At 38.1% G+C, this 27,500-nt stretch overlaps 1 protein-coding gene across 11 annotated transcripts in view; it reads left to right on the top strand.

The window, feature by feature from the left end:
* Positions 1-613: 613 nt before the first annotated feature.
* GPATCH2L (G-patch domain containing 2 like) overlaps positions 614-27,500 on the top strand; it is a 59,180-nt gene continuing 32,293 nt past the window's right edge. For 2 of the 11 annotated variants that reach the window (XM_079126578.1, XM_079126579.1), the window contains exons 1-5: positions 615-1,120; positions 3,285-3,956; positions 17,354-17,418; positions 21,855-22,031; positions 24,559-24,638. In XM_079126578.1, the coding sequence (XP_078982704.1) occupies positions 3,295-3,956; positions 17,354-17,418; positions 21,855-22,031; positions 24,559-24,638 (984 nt within the window). In that variant the 5' untranslated portion in view covers positions 615-1,120; positions 3,285-3,294. Of the gene's footprint in view, positions 1,121-1,201; positions 3,024-3,284; positions 3,957-17,353; positions 17,419-21,854; positions 22,032-24,558; positions 24,639-27,500 lie in introns of those variants that run through there. The other 9 variants (XR_013761752.1, XM_079126575.1, XM_079126576.1 and 6 more) reach the window with 8 other exon arrangements.

Raw genomic sequence — 27,500 nt, 5'->3', positions numbered from 1 at the left:
GATTTGTGGGAGAGAATTTTCACTTAAGTAGAAAAGAGGGTGGACCCCTGTTGAATATTTCCATACGTCTGTCCTGTGGGAGTCAAAAGTTCAGCACGTCTAAAGTAGAATTAATTACTTGTCATGTCTCCTCAGGCTCCACTTGGCTGTGACAGTTTCTAAGACTTTCCTTGTCTTTGAAGATCTTAAATTTTGAGAAATACTCAGGCATTCTGTAGGCTGTCCCTCAGGTGAGGTTTGTTTGATTTTTTTTTTTTTTTTTTTTTTCAGCTTGTGATTAGGTTGGGGTTATGGGTCGCGGAAGGGAAGTGCCATAAAGTGCCATTCTCATCAGATATCAAGTTCCTTCACTAGCGATGATTTAGCACTGCTGACATTAACCTCGATCACCTAAGTGAGAGTGTTTGTCAAGGTTCTCCAAGGTAAAGTTACTCATTATTGCTGCTTTTCCACACTGTACCCGTTGGAAGAAGTCACTGTGCAAAGCTCACACCTAAGGAGTTGGGAGTTATGCTTCAGGGTGGGGTAGCTACATAAATGACTTTGGAGATTTCTCCTTCCCATGTACTTTTTCACGTACTTAAATTCGTATGGAATTATGAATATTTCTTTTATACTTTACTATAATTCAATATTTGTTTTATTGCTCAAGACAAGTATTCTTAACGCTGCGTAATTCAATGCAAAATCGCTCCCTCCCAAAGGCTGTACTAACATTTACGGTTAACAACGAAGATCCATCGCCTCTCAACCGCACAAACCCTGGGCACGCAACCTTCTGCAGCCCCTGAGAGACCAGGCCAGCTCTCAGAGTCTTCCCGGAGGCGTCGCCCGCCGGTCCATCCGTACGCCCGTTCCACCAGCCGACCCTATTTGCCCACTTCTTTGCTTCCTGCCCCACCTCCCACCTTCCCCGGGGCCCCGCCCACCGAAGGGCGGAAGTGGGCGCGGCCGAGGGACGGAAGCGCGGGTCGGGGCGGGCCTTCCAGCAGGCAGCCCCTCCCACCACGCCCTCGCCCCACCCCTCCGGCCCAGACCGGAAATGAGGTCAGAGAGGGAAACCCCGGCGGGGAGACTCGGCCCGAAAAGCGGCGCCCGTTGGAGGTGGCTGTGGCAGCCGGTGAGGGGGAGGAGTGGGCTGAGAGGGGTGGGGTACCGGGCTAGCGACGGAGGGGATCGGGGCTCTGGGATGCGACTGGGCGGCTAAGGGCGCCAGGGGGCCGCGGTGGCCGGCGGGAGGCGCAAGGATGGTGGGGCCTTGCTTTTCAGGGCCCATCGCCCCATTCCGGGCGATGAGGGTCGGCGCCTCCGGGCAACAGGCCCCTCTCTTCGCTCTCCTTTCTGTTTCTGTTGGGCCGGCGACAGCGTGGGCTTGGTGTTCCAAGCCGTGGTCGCCCAAGCCCGCGGGGCCGGGCCGGGGCATGGTGGAGAGTCCTAAACACGGTTTTTCTCACATTTGTGGTTCTATTGCGACCCTCGATGTCGGAGGGAGCACAGTCGCCAGGACTTGCTGTTTGTCACTTTGTGCCCTAGGAGGCCGACTCCACTGTCCCAGGTCGAAATGAGAAGTTACCTTCCTGCCTCCCACCTCCCACCCCTTGGTCTCAGCACTTGGCCCTCTTCCAACTTGCTGTCCACTAGCTTCCTCTGTGTGACTTGGATGGCTTACTTCTGCCCGGGGCGTGCCTGGACCCGGGGTCCTCTTGGGCACCTGAGCGCGATTGGAGGTGTGGGAGTCTCAGGGTTCTTCTATTACCTGCATTTGAATTGCAACCCTTGAGGTAGGGTAGGATTCTGTACAAGCCTTCGACTATTCCACGTTTAAATTTGCTCAGTTTTGCCTGTTTTTAAAGCAGTAGTTCTTTATTAGGGATCGAGATTTAGATGTGCTTTTCCCATTTGTTTGTTTTCATTGTAGGGGCAGTCGTCTTCCAAATCCCAATCATGGTGTTTAAAACAATTTATTGCTTGAAAGTATATGGCCTTTATATGTGTGTGGCTTTTGACACTTTGAGAAGTTTTGTCTGGGTGGTAGTTTTGGAATTACCTTCCTCCCACAGATGTGTCATATAAACCAGAAGACTTTTCCCGCCTTTGAATTCTTTGGCCATTTGTCCAAATAAGAAGGGAATGAAGAATAGGTTTTAGAAAGCCTTTTGGGAAAATATAAACTGCATGAATGGAAATATGGTCTGAGAGTGATGCCACACAGAGTTTTAAGCTCTAATTATGGTCTTGAAATACTTCAGGCTTAACAAGGGCTAGGAGAAAGTGCTAATTTAATATATATTTAATTAGGAGTTGTATGGATTACAGTAAACATTCCATGTTAAGAGGCAATTTTGAAAATTGCCTCTGCTACTCTCATCCCTTGAAAGATTTGCCTCTGATAGTTTGACAAGAATGAGAAGAAAAGCAGGAAATTTTGGAAAGCAGTTAACTAAAAATTTTAGGAGACTCTTCTGTATCCCTGTCATTTCATTTTCCCATTTTTGTGTGATTGTGTGGCATTGAAGCACATAATTAGGATGATCAGGATGAGAAATGGAGCCTAAGAGTTGCTAGATAGTAAAAAATACGACGTCTGTAAGTTTTATACCGTAGCTTCCAGATGGCATTTGGTACCAGAATGGTACCAAACTTAGGTTCTTTTTTTCTGTTCTGAGTAAAAACCTGGGTCACTACAACTTCTTGGTTCACTGAAACTACAAATGGTCTTCTTGAAGTGTCGCCAGGTTCTTTCTCTATTCTTGCCACATGCATCCTCAGCAGTGTTCCCAGACCACAGAGCAGTACTTATCCATTCTCAACATCTTGGTGGGACTGAGTCCCACCCTTGTTCTCCCAATTGTACCATGGTTTTAAAGTTGTGTGTTGTTCTGTTCCTATCTGATGAAACATTTTCTAATCTTTTTGGATCTCTTTAACAGATAATTCAGTGACAAATTTAATTGGGGAGAAAGGAGAGAGAGAGCTAGTCCCCTGACTTTGCTTGTTTTTGCTATTATCCCAGTTGCTATTTGGTGAGTAACTAAGTTTTTGTATTTAAGAACATGTTGACTTGGCATTTAACAAAAGCAAACACCTATTTTTAATGCCTTAAAGGAGCATGAATGGTAGGAACTGAGTCTTAAATATAGCTAGATGAAAGGTATCTTTATTCTTTATATATAGGTGGGACTCTGAATTTCTATAATCTGTTTTATAAGTTATTTGAAAACAACAGATCCCTATTCAGACTTTATTTTCTTTTTTTCAATTTTGAACTTTTTTTTTTTTTGCAGATGTGGCCTCATGGATGAGCTGGTACACGATTTAGCCTCAGCCTTGGAGCAGACATCAGAGCAGAATAAACTTGGTGAACTGTGGGAGGAGATGGCCCTGAGCCCTCGGCAGCAGAGGCGGCAGCTCCGGAAGCGCAGGGGCCGGAAGCGCCGGTCTGACTTTGCTCACCTGGCAGAACATGCTTGCTGCTACAGTGAGGCCTCTGAGTCAAGTCTGGATGAGGCCATTAAGGATTGTCGAGAAGTGGCCCCAGTTACCAATTTCAGTGACTCTGATGACACAATGGTAGCCAAACGGCACCCAGCTCTCAATGCCCTAGTTAAGAGTAAGCAACATTCTTGGCATGAATCCGACTCCTTTACTGAAAATGCACCTTGTCGACCACTCAGGCGCCGGCGGAAGGTGAAACGAGTGACATCAGAGGTGGCTGCCAGCCTTCAGCAGAAGCTGAAGGTATCAGATTGGAGCTATGAGAGAGGCTGCAGGTTCAAGTCTGCTAAGAAGCAGCGTCTGTCCCGCTGGAAGGAGAATGCGCCCTGGACCTCATCAAGCCATGGGTTGTGTGAATCAGCAGAAAATAGGACTTTCCTAAGCAAAACAGGAAGGAAAGAAAGAATGGAGTGTGAAGCAGATGAACAAAAACAGGGCTCTGATGAGAACATGTCAGAATGGTGAGCTCCCTTGCATGGCTGCTGTTTATGCCACATAGTTCATACATAGACACTGTCCTTTAGCTCCAGAGTCTCAGCAAAGGCTGGAGTATGTATGTGCATGTGGGAAAATGCACAGGTGCCAGGCAAACGCACTTTATAAATGTTCCTGGTTTGCTGCTTTTCCCCTTTAAAGATCATGGTTTTAGGTATTCCTGGGGTGTAATTCTAGGCTCTGCTTATAATTTGACTATATGGAGTACAATTTTTTATAGCAGACGTTTAGGTTGTCTAAACACATGGTGGGCTTTGAAAATAATAGTGCTGAGTTCCATTAGTCTTAGATTAAATATGTCAAGCTAAGAAATTTGTTTCCATTGGTACATGCTTAAAAGGTTGGTGTGTTTTTTGGTAACTTTATTTTCCTGTATTTCAGATAGTTGTAGGAACATTAATACTCTCCACCTTGCTACTTTAATATTAATCTGCGATATCTGCTTCTCAATGAGAATACTACTGGCCTTCGGGTGTGACGGTTCTTTGTGGTGCACTGCAGGATATTTAACATCTCTACTTTGATACTTACTGTCTTCATTGTATCAACCCAAATGGGTTGAGTTCTCCAGGTTGAGACCTTTGTTTCTATCCCTGTTAATATTGGTTAACATTTATTAAGCAATAACTTTGTGTGGCAAGCACTGTACTTCATGCTTTGTGAATATTTCTCTTCACTGTTCACAGTTCTACTGTATAGTAAAATTGAACTATTTGTATTTTATGGAAGAGGAAACTGAGATTAAGTGTTTAGATAATTTGCCCAAGGTCACCCACTGCCAAAACGGAGAATCAAACCTGATTTCAAAGCTCATATTTTACCATGTTTTGTGGCCCTCTGAGTTTGTGCCTTTTCCATGACCCTTTTCTGTGTCATGTTAATTTTTATAACTGTAGAACATATGACCTTTCTTAGGATTTGGCTTCATCTGAAGTTTGTCTTAAAGACAAAGACGTAAATCTCAAGTACCTTAAGGTGAAGCAGCTATGTAGGTCTGTCTCCATGTTTTATGGGTGGTTTTGATCCACCTTTCAAACTTTTTCTCACTTTATATTTGTCAGTCTGTTTAACTGCATTGAGTTGGGCTTAGAGTTTGACTTTCCTCATTTTCCTCTAACCCTAATTTTTTAGCTGTATTTACTCAATTTAGATGCATATTTTTGGATTATGAAGGTATTTTTCTTCCTGTTTTTCATTTTTTTCTCCTGGGAATTTGAACCCAGGACCTCACCCACGTAAGACAAGTGCTCTACCATTGAGCTACATCCCCAGATCTTTTTATTTTTTTATTTTGACTCAGAGTCTTGCTAAGTTACCTCGAACTTGCCTCTCCTCCTGCCTCAGTCTTGAATAAGCTGGGAATAAAGGCCTGTGCCTCTGCTCCTGGCTTTTCATGTCATTTTTAATCAAACAAGAACTGCTTAGTCAACTTACAGCCTTTCATGATATTGAAACTCTGTTGAGATATTCAAGTTTGTCCTAATATGAAGCATATTATAACTTGTAATCTTCTTACTATCGAAAATGGCGATTTTACCCCAGTGCTGCAAAAAAGGAAAAGGGTGGTTTAAAAAATAGTCTTTTGGCTATTGAATTTCTTGTTACTCTGTGAAATAATTATATGTGTTAGATACTTTTAACTCTGTCTGCTCTATGATATGGCTTCAAATGCAGAGCCTGTGGTCTAACAATGAGATCCTTCAGTCTTTCTCTGACCCTGGATCATCAACTGTGGTCAGGTTGTGATAATATAAATTCTAGTCATCTGAGAGCCGGAGAAATTGAAGTAGACAGGAGTTCTTATGAAATTCTTACTCTCTTCAAATTAATTCATTCTCCCTTTTGGGCCATCTCCCTGGTCCGTGACTTCAGAGTTCTTTCAGTGGTACAGATGCCAGAGTGCTTGTAGCTATGCAGGAATAATGGGTAGAGTTTTAGCAGACATGATCTGAGAAAAACTCTTTTAAATCTTCTAATTATTTAAGATGCCAAAATTCCCCTTGACTTGTCTCCTTCTATCTATAGTTAAAAAAACAGAAGTGCTTTGTATTTCCCCCCCCAAATCCATTCTGTAGGGAAAGAGGGGTGATTCTTTCTTATTCTTTAATTTCTTATTATATTCAGCTTCTCTTCAGCAGTAGAGTGGAGCTAAAATCTTTTCATTTTCAAGCTGCCCTCAATTATTATTATTAATATTTTTTTTGTGGTGCTGAGGATTGAACTTAGGGCTTTGTGAATGCTAGGCAAGGGTTCTTCTACCACTGAGCTATAACCCCTGCCCAGCTAAACAGGACTAGCATTAGCATGTAAGTAGAAAATAGTTTATGATTTGGATATGATTATTTTGTCTTGATGAGTTGATTCTGTCAAAAATTTCCTACTTTTTTTCCTCTAGCATTAAAAGAAATACTTTCAAGAACCCTCTGCTTATTCTTTAACAACTCTTCTTAAATGTGCCACAGTTAATTTACATAAAGATCAAAGCGTTGAACTTTGCTTTTTATTAGTGATGTTGAGGGTTGTCAGAGTCATGATTGACTTTGTGAAATTATTAAGATGAAGTTGATCATAAAGATTAGCATTGGCTTGGTCAGTAGGTAGAGTTTTCAAAAAAATATATGTTAGGTGTTTTAGATTTGAAAATGTCCATCTTAATCAGCTTATTTCTGATTCCCTTAAATTCCCTTTAAACATAGAGTAGTTTTAAGTTTATATATAAAGTTGGGGGATATTTGATGTGTTTACTTTTCTCTTTCTGTTCTCCCTTCATTTCTGTATCAACCAATTCCTCATGGGTTCTGAGGAATTGAAAGTGGTTATGATATAATAGGTTTCTTTTTTTTTTCATGCTTGCCTAAAGATCAAATTATTCTTTGAATCTTTTTTGGTGTATTTATGTTTGTGAGTACCTTAAAATGGAATGACTCTTAAAACATTTTTTACTAATCCTTACTCAAATTGTCTGTATAGCAACTATTAATTAGGTGACTAACGTCTATTTTTGCTCTGTTCTTCACTAACATATTACTTGTTTTCCTTAAATGTAGTTTACCTTCTTTTCCTTTCTTAAGTGCATTGGTTGGGTGATGGCCTGAAGTCACATTCAGAAGCCTTCCTTAGGTGATGTATTAGAGGCCAATCTCACAGGAAAGAAAATATTCCCCTCTCTTGGAAGGCGAGTGACAGAGATAGAGTGCTAAACCTCCCCCCTCCTTCTACAGCCCAAGCTGACCTTCTGCGGCCCCTTGGTGCCTCTTGTTTTCTTATTTTTATAGAAAATCAATATCCCTTCTGACACAAACAATAGCTCAGAAGCTAGAATAAATGGGAGAAAGCTGAGATCTCTGTCCATCACCTCTCACTTTAACTCCCCCAAACTCTTTAATTATGAGTATGCTTTGCTCCAAGTGTTTGTGACAGTGAAATTGCTAAATGAGGACCATTTTAACCAAAGATTGGGTGATCAATAACACTCTATAGCAGTAGCTTGTTGGATCAATAACATTCATTATTTCATGGTTAAGGTAAGTAGCCTCCTTTGCAAGTGGAGGTCATTAATCAGGGGTTCCTGGAGCTGTGGAAAAAAATATATGTGGTAGGTTGAAGATGTTCTGTTTTCTTTTCTGTAAATAAGGGTGCTGACCAAGAGTGTATTTACCATTGTTGCTAGTGGTAGTATTCATTTCAGAGTATTGAATAGCTAGTTTAGTGTGCTTATTTAGATTTAATCAGCGTTCTGCTAGTATATCCTTAGGAACATCTGAAAAAGACAACTTGGGAAGTGGTATACTACTACTGTATTTGAAAGTCTCTCTTGAGAAAAAAGGTCTATCCCTTGAAAGGGTTTCCCTCTTGGAAGAAATGTTAGGATTATTCCAGAGGACTAGGACTCAGTGATAAAAAGTACATAGAGTTTAAATGTTGCCTCAGTACAAAATATAACATTCTGAAAATTAGAACCCTGTAAAAACAAAAGGAACTGTTTTACCAAGTGTGAGTTCTAGATCACTGGAGGGAGTCAAGCATGGGCCTGAGGACCCCTTAGTGTTACTGTAGAGGCTGAACTGAAACACGTCTCAGGACCCTTGCAACACAAGATCCTGTAATTCTTAACAGTCACAACTTATTCCCACCTTTGTGACTTCTTAACAGGCACTTGATGAGTAACCTCAGCTTTCTCCTACAGACAGGACTTATAAAAAAATAAAAATGAAACATTTGCACATTCACATCACCATAAACCTAGTACTACTTGACCCATTACTAGCTGATAGGACTGCACTGAAAAATTAGTTAGAGGCTGATGTTGGCAGTGCGGAGTCTGCCCTGAAGGTGCGAGACCCTGCGTCCTTCTCCACAGACAGCCTTTGGTTCACAAATGCAAGGCCTGTCTCAGTCAGAAAATCCGGTAGCACGCTTTTGTGCCATCCTTCACTTCCCAATCTGTGTCTTTTAGTTTCTGTTTAGAGGCTGTGACTCCCAGAATACCTTGAGTAGGGAAGTTTAATGTTTTCTTTGTGTATGTTTGTGTTTGGGTATAGCAAGCAGCTTCAGGGTATTGAGTTTTGGGATATTGAGTCCAAGAATAAAGTTTACTATTGACCTGGCCAGAGAAGGGAAAAAACCCTCTTTGTAGTGAATATGGAGAATATAATGTTTTATTTATTCATTTATTTATTTTTCCATATTTTTATTGGTGCACTATAAGTATACATAATAGATTTATTATTTGTTATTATATATTCATAATGCTCATGGCATAACGATATAATTTGGTTAATGTTTCCCAGAACTTCCCCTTCCCTGTCCTCTTTCTTCCCGGTATTCCCTTTCTTCTACTCTACTCCCTTCAATTTCCATGAGACCCGCCCCTCACCTTTCTTTTCCTTTTTCTTCTCTAGCTTCCACATATGAGGGAATATATTTATATTCCTTGACTTCCTGCTTAACATAATGCTCTCAAATTCCACCCATTTTCCTATAAATGACATAATTTCATTCTTCTTTATGACTGAATAAACTCCATTGTGTATATATATCACATTTTCACTATCCATTAATCCATTGACAGATACCTGGGCTGGTTCCATAGTTTTGTCTTTTAGGAATTATTATGTATGATAATATTTATTCTTTAGAGTAAATACTGAGGAGTCATATAACTAGGTCATATGGTAGTTCCAGTCCTAGTTTTTTGAGGAACCTCCATATTGATTTCTGTAGTGGTTGTACTAATTTTGGGATTATAGTATTTTATATATCTCCATTTATTGCAAACTCCTGAAGTGGAGTCAGAATCAGACAGGGAGGGTTAGGAGAAGTTCCTGTCATAGTCTGGCATACCTCTGTAAGGTAAAAGCTGACTAGCAACACTGAGAATTAGGTTAATGTCTCAGCCAGTTGTAGATCTGAGAAGAGCATGTTACCCGTGTCTGAGGGAGTAGAGAATGGAATCAAGAATAATCTGTGCACCCTTTTTGTTGGCAAATACAGAGAGGTCTTTGAACACATTCTGCAGAATAAGCAAGGGAACAGCATTCTGAAATTTCAGACGAAGAACAAATCTTTGAAGGTGATTGTCAATGGGAACCAGAAGAATACTTTGAAAAATCTTCATTGGGATATAAAAAGATATGATCATGTTGAAACAGGATCAGTAAGTTGTAGGAGAGACAAATGGCTATTCAGAAATCCAGTGGTTTGGGAGAAAAGATTATAGGGAAATTTAAGATATAATTACAATATTAAATGAAAGACAAATCACTCTGCAGAAAATTAAGTTGATGATGTGGTAAACTTTGGAAGCCCTCCCAAAATGCAGAGGGAGGTGATAAAAATGAGAGAAAATCAGGTCTGAAGGATGGAGAATAGAGGCCCAGTCTAAGTAAGTAAATATTCCCAAGGAAGAAACCAAAGTACTGGAAAAGAATTTAAAAGAATGAACTGAAGAGAAATGTTGAAGAAGTTAAGCTCAATGATTGAAAGGAAAAACTAATGAAAAGAGACCTCTGCCTGAACATATCTGTCAATAGTTTGACATTCTGCCTTGGTGGTGGGACTGGGGCAAGTCTAAAGAAGAATCTTAAAAAGAATGAAAATAGACTGGCATTTGTCCTTATAGCACTAAATGTGAGGAGCTACATTCAATGTGAGGGGCTACATTTGCCTGTAGAGGTGTTTTTATTTTCGTTCTTCTTGTTTTTGTTTTTTTGGTACAAGGGATTGAGTCCAGAGATGCTTTACCCCTGAGCTACATCTCTAGCTCTTTTTATTTTTATTTTGAGATGGGATCTGAATTGCTGAGGCTAACCTGAAACTTGTGATCCTCCTCCTTCAGCCTCCTGAATTGCTATGATTACAGGCATATGCCACCATGCTTGGCTTTGTCTGTAAAGTTGTGAGAGGAAAGGAGTTGCTCTCTCACCTCATCCTGAAATTTACGTAGTAAAGATATATTTCATGTGAAAAGGCAGCAGAAAGACATTCTTAGAGATATAAGGCTTAAGAATATTCTTTAAAAAAATTTGCTCTGAAAGATACTTCGTCCACCTCAAGATGAATCATTTTTAGCTCTAAGAACTGTAAGTCTTAAAAAGATGGGTGGACTTCTCTGAGGCCCAGCCCCCAACTCAGCAGAGGCCTGAGGAAGCTCATGATCTCAGCCAAGTATACGTGATTGTACTCATCACCTTGATGAACCTGTAGGCTGGAGAGGTTGTTGCCTTCTTTGACGGCACCATCTGAATGAAACTGAAAAACTCCTTCATTATCCCTTCCCTTAACTTAATGGAATAATTTTGGAGTTGGATAAGAGAGATTTCCCTGAAGAGCTTCTCCTTCAGTTCTGTTTACCACCAGATTCAGAACTCGTAATTACATATGGTGGCATATGTACTACTTTCGCTCAAGGAAAAGATGCTAGACGGGGGGTGGGGGGTAGATAGTAAAAGCAAAGATGTCTCGGGCAGTGGATCTAAGAGTGACAGTTTTCTTTCTGTTTTTCTACATTTTAAAATAATTTTAAATATTTGTTAAATGCATTATTATCTAATGAAGAAATTAAGCCTGAAAAACCATAGATTTTGGAATGATGATGGAAGCCATAAACTTCATCGTATTTATTTTCAGTATATAAAAATTAGATGAAAACATACTTCTTATAAAACTACTGGATGAATAAATTTTAAGTAGGAAAGAAACAAAACCAGGTCTTAGCTTCCCAATATCAACTTTTGTTTATAAGTGATAAACTAATTTTGTGCTTCCTCGTTGTAATCAACAAAGGTAAAAACTATTTTTATTTCTAAATGTGTACAGTCTTCTGTGGTTAGGAATATGAAAGAATTTGCAGGCTCTCAGGTCAGAGGGCAAGCGATTTATCTTGTTGAAACTAGAAACTCATTAGGAATAGTAAAAGGGAATTATTTATACCATTTTACCTACCTATTGTGAGAGATAATTGTCCTAAGACTTAGTAGCTCTAAACAGCACACATACATTGTCTTCAGTTCCTGAGGGCAGGAGTCTGGGAGTGGCTTCGTGGGTGGCTTTGGTTGAGTCTCATGAAGTTGCAGTCAGGCTGTTGACCGGGCTGCAGTTCTCTCAGCTTGACTGGGGCTGAAGATCTTATTTCCTTTAAGGCCTTTGGGCTGACAGTCTCAGCTCCTTTTCATGTGGGCCCCTCCACCATGCCATCAGTGTCCTCAAGACATGATGTTGGCTTCCCCTTGACTGAGTGACCTGAGAGTTGTGTTCATGGGAGGGGAGTCCAAGATGGAAGCTACATAGGGTCTGATCTCAGAAGTGACATCCTGTAGCTTTTTTCCGTGTGGTATCAGTAACATAGACAAACCCTGGTGCAGTGTGAGAAGGAGTAGCGGGGTGTAGAATAGCTGGGGACTGGGGTCCAGAAGTCTGGTTACCACAGATGCTACTGGCATTCTAAAATTTTTTCCTAGTCTAGAATGCTGCTAAATTAAGGAATAGTACAGTGTCCCCCTTATCCTTGGGATACATTTTTCAAGACCCCCCAGTGGATACCCAAAGCCCTGAATAATACTGAACCTGATATATTTTTCCTGTACATACATACTTATGATAACTCTTAGATTTCATTTACTATTCTAGGTCAGGATTTTCACCTTGGGAACTACTGACATTTTGGGCCACATCATTCTCTGCAGTGAGACTGCCCTGTACATTGTAGGATGTTTAACAGCATCCCTAGTCTCTACCCACTAGATGCCAGTAGTTCACCAGCTCTCCCTCCCCCTCCTCCTTAAGTCATGGCCATCAAAAATGTTTCCAGACATTGCCAAATGACCCTAAGTTGGAGGCATGCAAAATTACCGCCAGTTGAGAACCACAGTTGTAGGTATTTCTGGTACTGAGTTTGGGTTTTTACTTCTTTGACTGCTTTTACCTAAAGTATGTGTTTCAAATTGAGATAACTTGGTAAGCCCAAAACATTGATTTCTTCTATAGAATAAGTATATTAGAGTTTTAAAACTAGATCTTTGGTTAATTTGAGAATGATACCCTTTAATTGCTCCTCTAAAGGGCAAACAGCTCATTTTCCAAACTAGAAGAACATTTTAGATAAAAGCATTTTCAAGTTCTTGCCAAGGTTTATAATTTGGCTACCATTATACCTGCTATCCTTACTGGCTTCATCTTGTTCCTTTTCTGTCTTCCTGACTGAGCCTTAAAGGACCACAGATGTGACAGACATTAGAGGTAGTATCAGGTTTTTCTTATAAAAATACAGATGGAATTGTTTTAGTGGACAAAGGGTATCACTAGTGTTTTATTGGGCTTGATTCCTATGATGTTATACTTCTGTTGAAGTGGATTCTGTGCCTAATCAACTAGTCCACTGAGAGCACCTCTAATTACAGAAAAGCTCTGGTGGGAAGGTTAGATGGATAGATGTGTAGTAAAGCAAAGAAAGCAGGATGCTACTTGGAGAATCTAACTCCTATTAACTATTTTGTGTGTTCAAAAATTTTCATAATAAAAGATTGGTGGGAGGATCAACCTTTAGAAATGCTGGTTAAGTTTACATTTCTATTTCAGTTGGATGTGGCTCAATTGCTTTTCTAACAGTATGATAGTAATTAGGTAATAGAATTGTTGGTCCAAAAACCAGATTGTCATTTTGTTTGTGTCTTATTTAAAATGGTGATAATGTTGCTGAATAAAATGTGTAAATATTTTATATTTTATATTATCAAATGTGATAAGCATTGTATAGAAATGTAAAGTATTAATACTACTTTTAAGTGAATATTTTTTCTTACATAATTGAATTATACTTTAAAAAGTCAAGACCAAAAAACCCCCACAAAATTCAAGATATTAATACTCCTGGGTAAGAGGCAGAGATGGCATTAGTGATGTTATAACATATTATTATTTTATTGTCATATTATATGTCATTATAATATTCCATTATAACTTTGACAAATGCTTCACGTGTTCTTTCGAATGCATCCAACATTACAAAATGAAACAATTGATTAAAACAGGATTGTAGGGGCTGGGGAGATTGTTCAGTTGGTAGAGTGCTTGCCTTGCAAGCACAAGGCCCTGTTTCAATCCCCAGCACTGCAAAAAACAAACAAACAAACAAAAAAACAAGATTGTAGAGGACATCTTACATGAATATTTTCAGGACAGTTTTCTGGCTTCTAAATTGGGATGATTTTTCTCAGGTTTGTAAAGTTAAATTCTAAGCTTGCACCACTCCTTATTAATTGCAGAGTGTTTGTCATTGAAAAGCATTTTCCTCTCTACCTCTTTATAATCTTTCTTCCACTGTCTTGACTAATTTTTCAAAACTTTTAATCAAAATGCATTATTTAAATTGGGAATGAATGTTTCTTTGTTAGTTTTAGTGCTGGTTTTAGCAGCGTCTGGTATTTAGTAAGTAATAAATGCTTCCTAAATGAATTTGTGGTTTAGGAGAAATAGGTGGAAATCGTTCCTCCTCCTTTTCCATTGGACTATTTACTTGTTTATTATTATTATTTTTCGTAGTAGAGATCTAACCCAGGGACATTTTACCACTGAGCCACATCACCAGCCTTTTTGTTTTTTTATTTTGAGACAGGTCTAACTAAATTGCTTAGGACCTCACTAAGTTGCTAAGGCTGCCCTTGAACTTGGTGATTCTCCTGCTTCAGCTTCCTGAACCACTTTGATTACAGGCGTACACCACCACACAGTTTGAAATTGAATTTTTTTTTTTTTAAAAGAAATGTACACATTTTTGTAAGATGTAGTTCTCCAGAATATTTTAGAAGTAGTTTAGGAAGATTTCTGTAAGCAAACAATTCATAGGTTAGAAGCTTATAAGTCATGAGAACAGGGAATATAGTTACTGCCATTTTGAGAGAGGACAGGTTTTCATTACCTGCTGTTCTTGTTGGCTTCATCGTGTTCCTTTATATCTGAAGATTGATAGTATGTGACTTTATTAGTAACTGAATATTAATTGAACTAGCTAAATTAACATTTTATAGTTGACTAAATCTTTATTAAAATCATATTGATCATGTATATATTTTAATCACAGTCTTTGTGTCAGGAGTGAGTAAGTGATACAAGACTGGAAAACTCTGACTTGTAACTTGGAAGGAAAATTCTTACCTTTATTTTTATTTAGTACTGCACTTTTGCAAGCTGCATTATTGTGTTTATGTGGAAGCATGCAAGGAAGCTCCCCATGTTTTTTCTTAGCAAATTGTGCTAATGATTTTTTTTACATATTGATTACATTTTCACAAGTTATTCTGGGGGAGTAAATAAAATCAGCAATGCCATCAGATAATACATTTGTTTCCAGACATTGGTAAAAGGATGATACTTGTATATAATAAATGTTCTGTAAAAATAAAAATTTTTATGAGAAAAATACACATCTCCCTTGATCATAGTCTTAATGTCCTGAGGATGTTTCCATGGTATTATTTTAATTTCCATGGTATTATTTAATTACTATATGTAGAAAACTCTTAAGAGACAAGTTCATTCTCAAGAACTTTGATATTCTTGAAATGCTATTGATAAAACACTAGAAAATGTACACTGATAGTGTACTTATCACCTTTCTTGATCCAGCAGATATTCTTTGAGTCTGCCCCTTTTATTTAGAATATGAGGAAAGCCTAGAGCAGTAGTGCACTCCTGTAGTCCCAGTGACTTGGGAGGCTGAGGCAGGAGGATCACAGGTTCAAAGCCATCCTCAGCAAAAGTGAGGTGCTAAGCAACTCAATGAGATCCTGTCTCTAAATAAAATACAAAATAAGTTGGTGATGTGGCTCAGTGGTCGAGTGCCCCTGAGTTCAATCCCTGGTAAAAAAAGAAAGAAAATTCACGCCCCCCCCCCCCCCCCCGCAAAAAAAAAAAAAAGAATACGAGGAAAGACTGAATTCCTCCTAAAAAGATCTAGGAAGCATCGTATCTTGTAGTGCTTACAAATGGCTGGAAATGAATGGAGAAGATAATTGATAGATTTTGTGATAGAGGAATTGTTTCAACCTTTTAATAGAAACGTTCAAACAGAGGGAATCATAGTCATTAAACAGGGATCCACACATTTTTTCTATGAAGAGCTGGATAGTAAACATTTTAGGGTCTTGTGGGCTATATAATCTCTGTCGCAGCTACTCTTCTTTGCAAATTAGTACAGAAGAAATCGCAAAGGATGTGTTCATGAGTATGATTGAGTTTCAATAAAACTTTATTTACATATACTGAAATTTGAATTTCACATCATTTCCACACATCACAAAGTATTTGTTTTTTGATTTTTTTGTTCCCCAACAACTTGCTGTGAAAACCATTCTTAACTCATAGGTCATACAAAAAACAGGTGTTAGACCATTATTTGCTGATCCCTAAATCTTAGTAGTGATGGTAACCAATGAAGCATATAATATGAGGGTGAAATAGCATCTGTCCCATGGCCTAATGTGCTTTGTATCTTTCCTTAAAATCCTGAGAACTACAAAAAATAATATAAAATATACTTTATCCTCGAGGTAAGATGAGAACATTAAAGTAGTAATATGAGAGACTATATAGTAAGTCTTGGTGGAGTTAGACCACTACTGTTCTTCAGATTTGCTGAAAATACAAAAATATCCAGTTCCTTAAGTTCAAGAACAAGCATAGTTCCTTAGATTCAGAATGCAGTCCTCTGTGTGAATACTTCTGGATTTCACTATAGAACCCTTTGAAGAGTCCAGTGGTATGGTTTTGTGAGACAATTCCTAAAATGATCCCTGAGAATCTTCCCACTAAATATACAGGAAAATAAAATGAAAGAACCTGTATAGAATTAAAGTATGTTTTTTTGGCTCTTGCTGTGACAAGTCTCTTGCCATCTGTTATTCAGAGACAAGCTTAAGCTTGTGAGGAAAAGCATCGCTACTAATTTAACCAGCATTTTGAGGATTTAGTGTTGGCAAGATATTTGGAAATGTTGCAAAATACAAAATATTTTCAGAGTTTTGATCCAGGAATGTAGATTGGGTTTTGTCAAGCCTGTTCTTTCTGCAGCACAGTCAAAATGCCTTTTCCTTGCTTTGGTTTCTTGTATCTTCTAGAGTAGGTGAAAAAAATTGACTAACTTGGAAGCAAATACTCAAGGAAATAGCTTATAAATTATAAAGAACAAAGAAATTTTTCTTGAACCAGGTAAATCACATTTGATAAAGATTGGGTGAAAGAAAATAGCCACAAGAAGTAGAATCAGTTATTAGGACAAGTTTTATTTCAGTGAGTCTGAATGGAGTTTGTTTTTATATTTTTATTTTTAATCTTAACTCCTTTTTTCAAAATGAGCTTTTTGTATCTACTAGATGTCAGGGAAGACATGAAATTTTGGGGAAACTATAACTGGCCATATTAATTTATTTTCTGCTCATTAATGTTTGCTGCTTTGTAAGTGGTCAGAAATTTAAGATATGTTAAATGTTGAATTTGCATATCTTCATTTGAAATTAATAGTTGACTATATTTAAAAATAAAATTGGTAAATTTGTGGTGTTTAATATGCCAAATCAGGTTGAGATTACTTGTATGAGCTTCAATAAATACCTTAGATCCTAAGTAGGTGATTTTAGATATATATTTTTAAGTACTTTGAAGTACAAGTAAAAGTTTTAGCATTTTCTTCTTATATATTTTTTTTGGCGGGGGGAAGAAAATTTACCTGTGAAATTTACCTACCTGATTGACTAATGGACTGGAGTGATATTAGGAAAGCTTGAGGTCTTTCCTTTGGAAAATCAGAAGAATGTATAGTGATTTTTGACTGGAGTCATTGAATTCTCCATGTCTTATTACTCTTTTTCAGTGAAACCAGCAGTGTGTGTAGCAGCAGTGACACTGGGCTCTTCACCAATGATGAAGGACGGCAAGGTAATCTGGATCCCAGCTTTGGGACATGGGTTCTGTGTTGATGGGAAGACTCACTGACAGTATGATAATTGTCTGTGGCAGTGGTTCTCAAACTTTAGGGCCTGGAGAGCCTTTTTGGGCTACTATTAAAATTGGAGATGCCTGAGCTAGAAATTAAGTAGATCTAGAGTTGGCCCCTGGAATCTGCATTTTCCACAAGCATCTGAAATAATTTTTATGCAGGTAGTTCAGATTTCGAGAATCATTGTTCAGGGGTTTAGAACCAAGAAGTATCCTCATGCACTACTGGATGAGATACTCTTATTACAGAAGGAAAATTTTTTCTTATTTTATAGTGTTCTGATGTTTATAGTGTTCTGAGTGAATATATTATATATAATGCTTTTCTTAAGTTAAAACTCCTGAAGGTTAATATAGTCCTGTGAATAAGACTAGTGTATGTTAATTGCCAGTTCTTTATTTTTGCTACCTAAGTAGTAATTTGAGACTTTGCGTTGGTATAAGGGCATTTTACAAAATTCTTGTTCTTTAGACTTGCTTAGTGTGCCAGTAAGAATTTCACATAACTTTTTTTTAATTTTAGTTTTCTTAATCTACAATAAGGAATTCATAGATTTCTGAAGTTCTTTTTAGCTCTGAAATCCAGTAATTTTTCTCTAAGTATTGTGTTTAAAGGACAGAGGCATGCTGGCCACATTGCTAGATTAATCCAGTTAGGCTTCCCAGTAACTTCAAGCATCCAAGTCCTGATTTTGAAAAGGTACTACATGGGGCGGCATCTCATGCACACCTCAGTTATTGACATAGAAACAGTTTCATCCCTATGGAATTATTGAGCTTTCTACTATAAAGGAAGTTGTGATGAGTACATTTCTTTCTCTCTCATTCTGAGGGAACTAGGTGTTGTTAGGAACTGTGTGTGTGTACAGGTTGGCTCTAGCTAGAGTACTAATTCTTTTATCTCATACTGAGAAAAGTCCAGTTGTTTTCCATGCAGGATTTGGTAACATTCAGAGTTACTGATACTTGTTTTTTTTCTTTTCTTTTACTACAGTGTGGTGAAGTAGTGTAACATACCTTTTTATGCTTTAGTAGTACATTATACTTATATATAATATTAGGGTTCATTTTGACATGTTCATATGTGCATGGAATATAGTTTCTTCCACTTCAGTACCTGGTACTTCTTCTTTCCCTCCTCTCCTCCCTATCTCTGTTCTCCTTCCTCTACTCTACTGGTGGTCTTTCTTTTTATTTATTTATATGTTTTTAAAATGAGTGCTTTATAGATATACATAAAGGTGAAATTCATTGTTATGTATTCATATATGTATATAGCATAATTTAATCAATTTCATTCAACCCTTCTTCCCTTTTCCTGGCCCTCCTTCTTCCCCCTCAGTCCTCTTTCTCTGCTCCACTAATCTCCCTTCCTTTTTCATGGAATTCCCCTCTCCCTTTCTTCCTTATTTTAGTCTATTTTCCACATATGACAGAAAACATTGAACCCTTGACTTTCTGAGTCTTATTTCACTTAGTATGTTGTACAGTTCCATCCATTTATCAATAGATGCTGTAAGTTCATTCTTCTTTAAGACTAAGTAAAACTCCATGTTTTCTTCATCTGTTCATCTATTGATAGGCACTTGAGCTGGTTGCATAACTTGACCATTAAGTTGCACTGCTATAATAAACATTGATGTGCCTGTGTCACTAGTGTATGCTGATTTTAATTCTTTAGGACAAATACCAAGGAGTGGTATAACTGATTTCATTCCTAGTCTTTTGGGGAATCTCTACACTGCTTTCCAAAGCAGTTATACTAATTTGCAATCCCACCAAAAGTGCAAGAAATAAAACTAAGAATCAGTGAGTGGAATGGCATCAAATTTAAAAACTTGCACAGCAAAGGAAATGAATGTGAAGAGAGGGCCTACAGAATGGGAGAAAATCTTTCTAGTTGCTTCTCTGACAGAGGATTAATATCCAGAATATATAAAGAACTCTAAAAATTTAACACCAAAAAAAAAAAAAAAAAAACCCCAATTAATAAATGGACATACAAGCTAAACAGACACTTCTCAAAAGAAGCAATGCAGATGGCCAACAAAAATGTCAGAAAATATTCATAATACACCTTTCAAAGGTTATTATACATGATTATGCAGAGGTAGAAGAAAGTGTGAACCCATTATAGCAGATTAAGTTTGGGAGCCTTTGAAAGTCTTTCCATTAATAAGGATTGTGTATTTTAACATGAAAGATGTAGACTATCCCATAGCCCTGCTCTCCACTTGGTTTCTTCCTTAACTTTACACATTCTGATGATACTTAGATGTTCGAGTTCTTAGTAGAAAGCCATGTCATTCCTGCTTCTGTACCTTTGTTTGCACTGGTCTTTCTGAAATCTCACCCTCACCTTTCCTTGAATGGCTGATCATCCACCAAGAAAGAGTACTCCTTTTGCCCCTCCAGGTATAGTTATGGACTTTATCAGTGGGGTTTTTTTGCCTTCAGTATCTTGTTGGGTTTGGCCAGTCAGGGGCATCTGCAGAAGATTGGAGAGAGGCAAATGAGATTTATTGTTATTTATCAACTTTTTACTGTGGTAATGCTACATAAGAGCCCCCAGATTTCAGTGGTTTATATTTATTTCTTGCTGTGGGTTTTTGGTTCAGCTGTAGTTCAACTGATCTTGACTGGGCTCATCTTTTTATGGTGATGAAACTGGCTGTATGCATCATTCACTTGTTATGGCAGAAGACAATGCCAAGTGACCAAACCAGACCATGCATGTGTAGTTAAAGTCTTTGCTTGAGGACTGGGGATATAGCTCAGTTAGTAGAGTGTTTGCCTCGCATATACAAGGCCCTGGGTTCAATCCCTAGCACTGCAAAAAATAATAAAAATAAAAAAATAAAAAATCTTTGCTTGAATCACATCTGCTAATGTTTTGCTTCTTGCAGTAAGTGAATTGTTGAAGTCCAGTGTCAGCAGGATGAGGAAGCATGCTGTGCCCCAGGGGAAGGCACTGTGGATTCCAGTGGTGAAGAGCAAAGAATGTGGATAAATCTGTTGTAGGGGGCAGTGAGGACCTATAAAACTACCACATTGCATGATATAGCTTTCCCTGACTCCCTTTCTGTTAGATGACCTATTGGCACTGGTTTTGTTCCTCTACAGAAGAATAGCCCTTCCGTTTGGCAGTGTGCACCAATAGCTATAGTTCTTTCTGTGTTCTTTGACAACCATTCTTTTCCTTGCCACTCTATGTCTAGTACTGGTAAAATGCCCTGCTGTGCTGGCTCTGGGGTTTAGCATCCTTTGTTGTTTTCTTATCTATACATCTGTACCTTTGTAAATAGTCACTTCATTAAATTGTCCTCAGGCATCCGATTTAAATGTGCATACTTCCTAAAGGGATTCTAACTGATAATCTTTAGTCTTTCTTTATGCTCTTGTGGTTCCTTGGACTTATTGCTTTTTTATCATTTGCCATATTAATTATTGTTTATAGTATTCTTACCTTTGAAGCTTTCCAAAGGGAGGAATTGTTTGATTATTTGCAACCATAATACCTAGTGCATTGCCTGGCAGATAGGAAGTTCTTAATGGTTATTGAGGAACCCAGATAAGAAGAGCATTCTCTTTTTTCTTCTCCAAACAGAATTGTACATAGAATCTCAAATTGTAAGACAACTGAGCCTGTTTTGGTTGAAGCATGATTCCAGAGGAACTGGAAGTGGGGAGCCCGATCCACTCAGCCTCTTCCTTGTGCCGTGGCTGTGTTCTTTTAGGAAGCTCCTGTGCCTGGCATCCTAGTTAACCCAGGCTGAAGTCCACTGGTTTATGGATGATCTCACAGGTTACTTCTAGTTCAGTGAGGTTGTGTGTGTGTGTTGGAAATCTTGAGCAAATACTTGAGAACCAAAAAGAAAAATCCCTCAGAAATAACTAGTTTGAATTGGATTTTGAGCTCTAGATTTGTCTATGCCATGGAACATGGTAAGGGGACAGTTTTTTTGTTTGTTTTTTGTGGAAAAGACCTCAGACTTTGGAGTTAATCAGGCTTTTGGTTCAAATTCAGACTTCCTCATTTACCAACATCCACGACTTCTTATTGTAACTTGGAGTTAGTGTAGGACTTGGAAGAAATAACGTATTTACAGATTCTTAGCATGGATTCTTATAGACTGTGAAGTTGTAGTAAGTAGAAGTCTTATTAGTTTTTATTATTAAACCAGTCTGTCTAGCACAATAGTGGCATTCAGGGAAAACAGTTTAATGCCCCAGTTTTCATCATAATGTGTTCCAGAACAATTTTTTGGCACTTTGATTTATTTAAAAATATTATAAAAACTGTAGAGCTGAGCAATAATCTTTTTTTTTTCATGGGTGTTAAAATTTCAGCTCATGATATGGTCTGTTTACTTTAGGGGATGATGAACAGAGTGATTGGTTCTATGAAGGAGAATGTGTTCCAGGATTCACTGTCCCTAATATTCTGCCCAAGTGGGCTCCTGATCATTGCACTGAAGTAGAAAGAATGGATTCTGGACTGGATAAACTTTCAGATTCCACTTTCCTTTTACCTTCTCGACCAGCTCAAAGAGGTGAGTTTGAAGAAAACTAAGATATAATTAATGCCTTTGTAGTTCTTTTTGGGAAGAATCATTCCATAGTCAAGTATACTCATGCCTCTAAATATGCATTACTACCTGAGTGGTGGAGTTAGCCCAAGGATTTTCTGGAGGATTCAAGGGTGAGTCTCAACTTGAGGGTATCTCAATCTCCATTCTTAACTCAATCAATCTGTGGAGACTTTTAGAATACATATTAACAAGGCATTTCTTCAACTTGCCATTGCTATTTGTGCTAAGCCACTTACCCCACTGTAATGAAGGGTTACTGAGTGAGTGTTCATTGGAACTCTGTCTCTTGGAAAGGAACGGATTTCAGTGAGAACATACACATACAAGTTATATTGATGTTTTTTAAATGGATGATTTTTATTTTTATTTTTCAGAAAAAACATGTTTATTTTTATGTATCATCAGTGAACAATTAGAAATTGAAATTATTAAAACTACACAAAAAAGACATAGGTATAAATATAACAAAATGTGTGCAGAATCTATACATTGAGAAATATCTAACAATAAAAGAAGTCAGAGGAGACCTAAATAAATGAAGAGATATACTATGTTCATGAATTGTGAGTCAATGTTGACAATTTACCTCAGACTAATAGAAAGATTTAACACAATTCCAATTAAAATACCAACAGGATAAACACACACACACACACACACACACACGCATTTTACTGTCTCAAAGCATTGTGGATCAGAGTCTAAGAGTTGGTTTCTACTTAGTTGGAACTTTTGCTGAGAGTTTTGCAAAGCTGCAATAATTATGGTGCTGCTTGGACTGTGGTTTTATCCGGAGACTTGACCAGAGAAGAATCTACTTCCAAAATTGTTCAGGTGACTGACACAGTTTATCTCCTTGTAGTTTTTATGAGTAAGTGGCTAGCTTTCACTGGTGGTTGATTGGAGTCTTCCTTTGGGACCCTACAGCTACTAGAAGCCCCCTGTTGTTTCTTGACACACAGACATCCTCAACATGACTGCTTATTTCATTAAAGTAGCAAGGAGAATCTTCAGTCTGCTGTGAAGTCTTTTGTAATGTCACTTAATTGCAGTAGTGATATCTCACTACCTTTGCTGTATACTCCTTTGGTTAGAAACAAATCACAAGTCCTGTGCATACCAAGAGGAAGGGATTATGCAAAGGCATGAGCATTAGGACATTAGAATTATTGATCTGTCTGGTATGTATTCTTTCAAAAAAAGGTGAACTGTAATCTGATCAAGACTCTAGATCTAATTGTGAATTTATAGACATACAGATTATAGGAGAACATATTAAATACCACCACAGTATTATAGAGAGCAAAACCTCAAGTATGAAAATCTCTACAGAACCATAAATGGATGATTTTTATTTTAATGATTCTGTTATTACATACTTTAGCATAAATATATATCCTTTCCTTTTGCTTTTTTTCAACTGTGAGGTAGCACAGTGGGATGAAGAAACCAGCCCAGGACAGGGAAAAGGAGATGCCATTTGGTACTGTCTGTTACCTCTGTGGTGATTATCAGGTTGTTTCATTTCCTTCAATGTCAGGGACTTTGCTTAAGATATGTGAAGTTGAACAAAACTGTTTTTTATCCCTGTAAATTTATAATTTTAGGATTCCCAGTAACCAATAATCAACCTGTTAGTCAGGTATCAAGTATTTGTTGAGTATTATAGAGGGTCAGGGTTACACTAAGAGCTATAAATACCTATTAAGTAGGATTTTATTTTGATGAGTTTGAGAATTTGATAGACTTTCTCAAAGCATGGATGCTTGGTAAAGATTACTTGGTAAAGATGGGCTAAGGCGCATCGTTTGCTACCTTAGTAAATTCTTTCAAATGTTTCAGTGAACATTGCTATAAGTTCTTTACCGACCACTTAAAATAGGCACAAAAAAGTAAAAATAACAAATGGCCTGCAATTCCAGATCCAGAAACCATGTCATTGATAACATTTTTTGTGTGAACTTTTTTACTTCTTCCTCTGTATGGAATATAGGACAGTTAAGAAAATGGGACTGTACTATGTATTCTCTTTTCACCATTACTTCATAAAATTAGAATGCTTTTTTTTTTTTTTTTTTTTGTGGTGCTAGGTATTGAACCTAGGACCTTCTGCATAGAGACAAGCACTCAACCAACTGAGCTATATCCCCAGCCCAAAATTAGAATGCTTTTGATGTAGTAACTAGCATTTAATTTAACATTAGAAATTGTTAACATACCTTATATTTACATAGCATTTGCAGTTTACAAAGAACCTTCCACTTGCTATTTCATTGGGTCTTCAAAACAACTCTATAAAGTAGGACCAAGTGATATAGGTCAGGGTGCCTAAGTAAAAGGCAAATGGTATGCCTAAGATCGTTCACCTAGTGACATGGCTTGTCAAATAGCTCTATGAAGATCCTGGGTGTAAGGGCTCCAGTGTACTAGAAACATCTCACTGCATATGGATTTTCCACATTCAGTAACTGAGGCCTTCTTTTTTCAGGATACCATGCTCGTTTGAATCGTCTGCCAGGAGCTGCAGCGCGATGCCTCAGAAAGGGGCGAAGAAGGCTGGTTGGGAAGGTGACAGCTTTCATAGTTTCCTGAGTGCCATAGGAAGATGAAATTCCCTAGGGGTTGGTTTATCCTGCTGGTGATCAAAGATGCCACAGAACTCCCTGGTGTTAGCGAAGCCAACTGGAATGTTTTGGGAGTTTACAAGAGTGAACATTATATAGGAATTGAATGAATACACACATAAAAGATAAAAATTTAATCCACACAGGAGTTCTGACAAAGCAGACACTCTTCAGAGCCTCTTGTGAATGAATCTACAGGCCTGATCTCTTGTCTCTCTGCACTTTTGATTAATCATTAATATTATGGTTTAAGTTAAAATACTCTTGGCTCTTTTACAACTTGTGTTCTTAAGGAATGTTATTTTGTTACATTCCATCTTTGGACTTTTTAATTCTAGAACTCATTTTAGAAAAACAAAAACCCCCTCTGTTCTCAAATTAATAAGATCCCCTCCTTGGCCATGAGGGAGAAGTCTCCATGGTCTCTGTAGTTCTGCTCGGCCAGGGACTGTGCTAGGCACTCAGCTTATTTCACTCCTCCCAACAATCTTGTCAAAATGTTGATAGTTCCTCTTACAGATGAGGAAAACTTAGGTTCAAAGAAGCTAAGTAATGTCTGATTCTACCTGGATCTTAGTGACAAAATAGAGATTGGAATCCAGGGCTACTTTATCTTTTTTCATTTTATTTTTTCTCTAGCCTGAGAGATAGGCTAAGATAGGGGCTAATATTCAGCTGAAGATGGTGGTAGGTGAGGGATAAGAAAGGAGAGATGTTTGAGAGTGTTGATTTGTCACCTAATGTGCCTTGTATACAGGCTCTGTGCTGAGCTAGGTATATAGCAATCAGCCACAGTCTGACATCCCTTAAGGGACTGCTGCTTTATAGTCTACTCAGGGAACTATTCCCCACTACCCTGACTCCCTGCCCTGCCCTGCCCCAGTACTGGGGATTGAACCCAGGGGTGCTCTATCACTGAGCTACATTCCTTGTCCTCTTTAAATTTTTTTAAAGACAGGGTCTCGCTGAGTTGCCCAGGCTCACCCAAACTTGTGATCCTTTTGCCTTGGCCTTGTAGCTGGGATTATAGGTGTGTGCCACTGTGCCAGTCTTCAGGGAACTGTTTTCCAAAGTTTTAGGCATGCAAAAGAAGTGAGGCTGTTTATTTGTAGACAGATTCCCTTTTATCTTTTAAATTCCCATTTTGATCTCATTAAGTTGCAAGATTTGATTATTGGAAGAATGATAACTCAATCCTTTGGATTATTCATTTTTGAGACATTAGTGTGCTGCTTTTGCTATTCTGGGAGTTTATAGGATAGCTAGTATAGAAGTATATATGGTTGAGGGAGGTAAGAGGTTGGGAGTGGAACAGAGAGATGGGTTTACTTTTTCTCTTTATTGATTAGGTTGGACAGATGATGTCCTCCCTACCACCCTTTTTTCTTTCTTTTAGCTCTTATAAAATAAAAGCCTTCCACTTCCTTAGAAGTGAGTTAGTTCATCTTGAAGTCTCCCTTCAGCTTGCCTGGGAGGGAACTAGGGTCTGCTGGACAAGCCTGTAATGATTTTGAATGAATGGGATAATATTTACTTGTTTAATTCATTTTCATCACCTTAAAGGGATATTTGTCATTTCTAGCAGAGGTCACTGCTCTGCCCTCCCTTTTTCCCCCCTCCTCATTCTCTCTTCTCTTTTTCTAAATTGTAATCATAAATAATGAGTTTCATTCACAGCTCCCTGCCAGCGAGCTGCTAATTACGCAAAGTACTGCTTGTAATTTACACAGTAATAAACTGTAAATTTAAACATTACGGCATTCTAAGTTAATAATTTTTCTGCCGTAGCAAATAGCTCATTTTTCACCCATCTTTTCCCTTGGCCCCCTACCATTCTGTGTCTGTAAGCAGGAGGCATAGCCGTAGGAATAAGAAATATGTAAAATGCATGTGTAAAACCTGGTCACTTAGCTACACTATTGTCCAGAATCTGACCTCAGGTTAATTTTTCTATAGCTAGCAGTTCTGTGAAAATGTGTGTTCTAATGTTTAGGCTAGTCTATACACATAGATGAGTACAGATAATAATACTTACCCAGAAACAAATGTGTCTGATTAACAGGCTTGCCATCTTGACATTCATGCCTGTGACTTATGTTCTCCTAACACTTACCCACTTGTGTGTAACTGTTATTCATGTAGGGGTTGGTGTGCGTTTCTAGATATTCTGTGATAGTCATTATAAATGTACTCAAGTTCAGTGAATAGTGAGTGTCTTTTTCCACTTTCCAGTTTTTTGGAGATGATTAGTTTCTGAATTGCTTATAGTGTTTTGGATAAGCTTTCACATTACACTCTTGAGAATCCTGAATTTACAAGTCTGAGTTACAAGTTTCTGTTTTTACTTTGAGATGCTGTTTAATGGACAAGGTACAGGGTTACAATTTTTGTAAGTCACAAAAGTTCTGTGACGTGTATACACAAACGTCCTATGATGCGTATACATTTAGTTAGCTGCTATGTAGGTTTTACCAGTGAGAACCCATTCATTTTCCCAGTGTGAAGGTAGGCTTACATGGCTGACTGAACTTGGTGTGCTGGTCTGCTAAATATTGGCTGCCTTTGCATTTTCTGCAAAAGTGTTTATAGTATACTTTAATAACCACAGTATGCATAAAGAAATGATGTATGCATGTATTGAAGTATCACTGTGATACCCACTAGTACGTATAATTATGTATAATTTTTAGTATGTATAATATGTATAATTTTTAGGTTTTATGTATCAATAAAATAAATTTGTTTTTAAAAAATCACATAAATTAAACAATAATGACTTTGGATCAGTAGAGAATAATAAGGATAA

Source organism: Sciurus vulgaris (assembly GCF_902686455.1).
Source record: "Sciurus vulgaris genome assembly, chromosome: 2".
Taxonomy (NCBI): Eukaryota; Metazoa; Chordata; class Mammalia; order Rodentia; family Sciuridae; genus Sciurus; species Sciurus vulgaris.
This window is presented reverse-complemented; position numbering and strand designations above follow the sequence as displayed.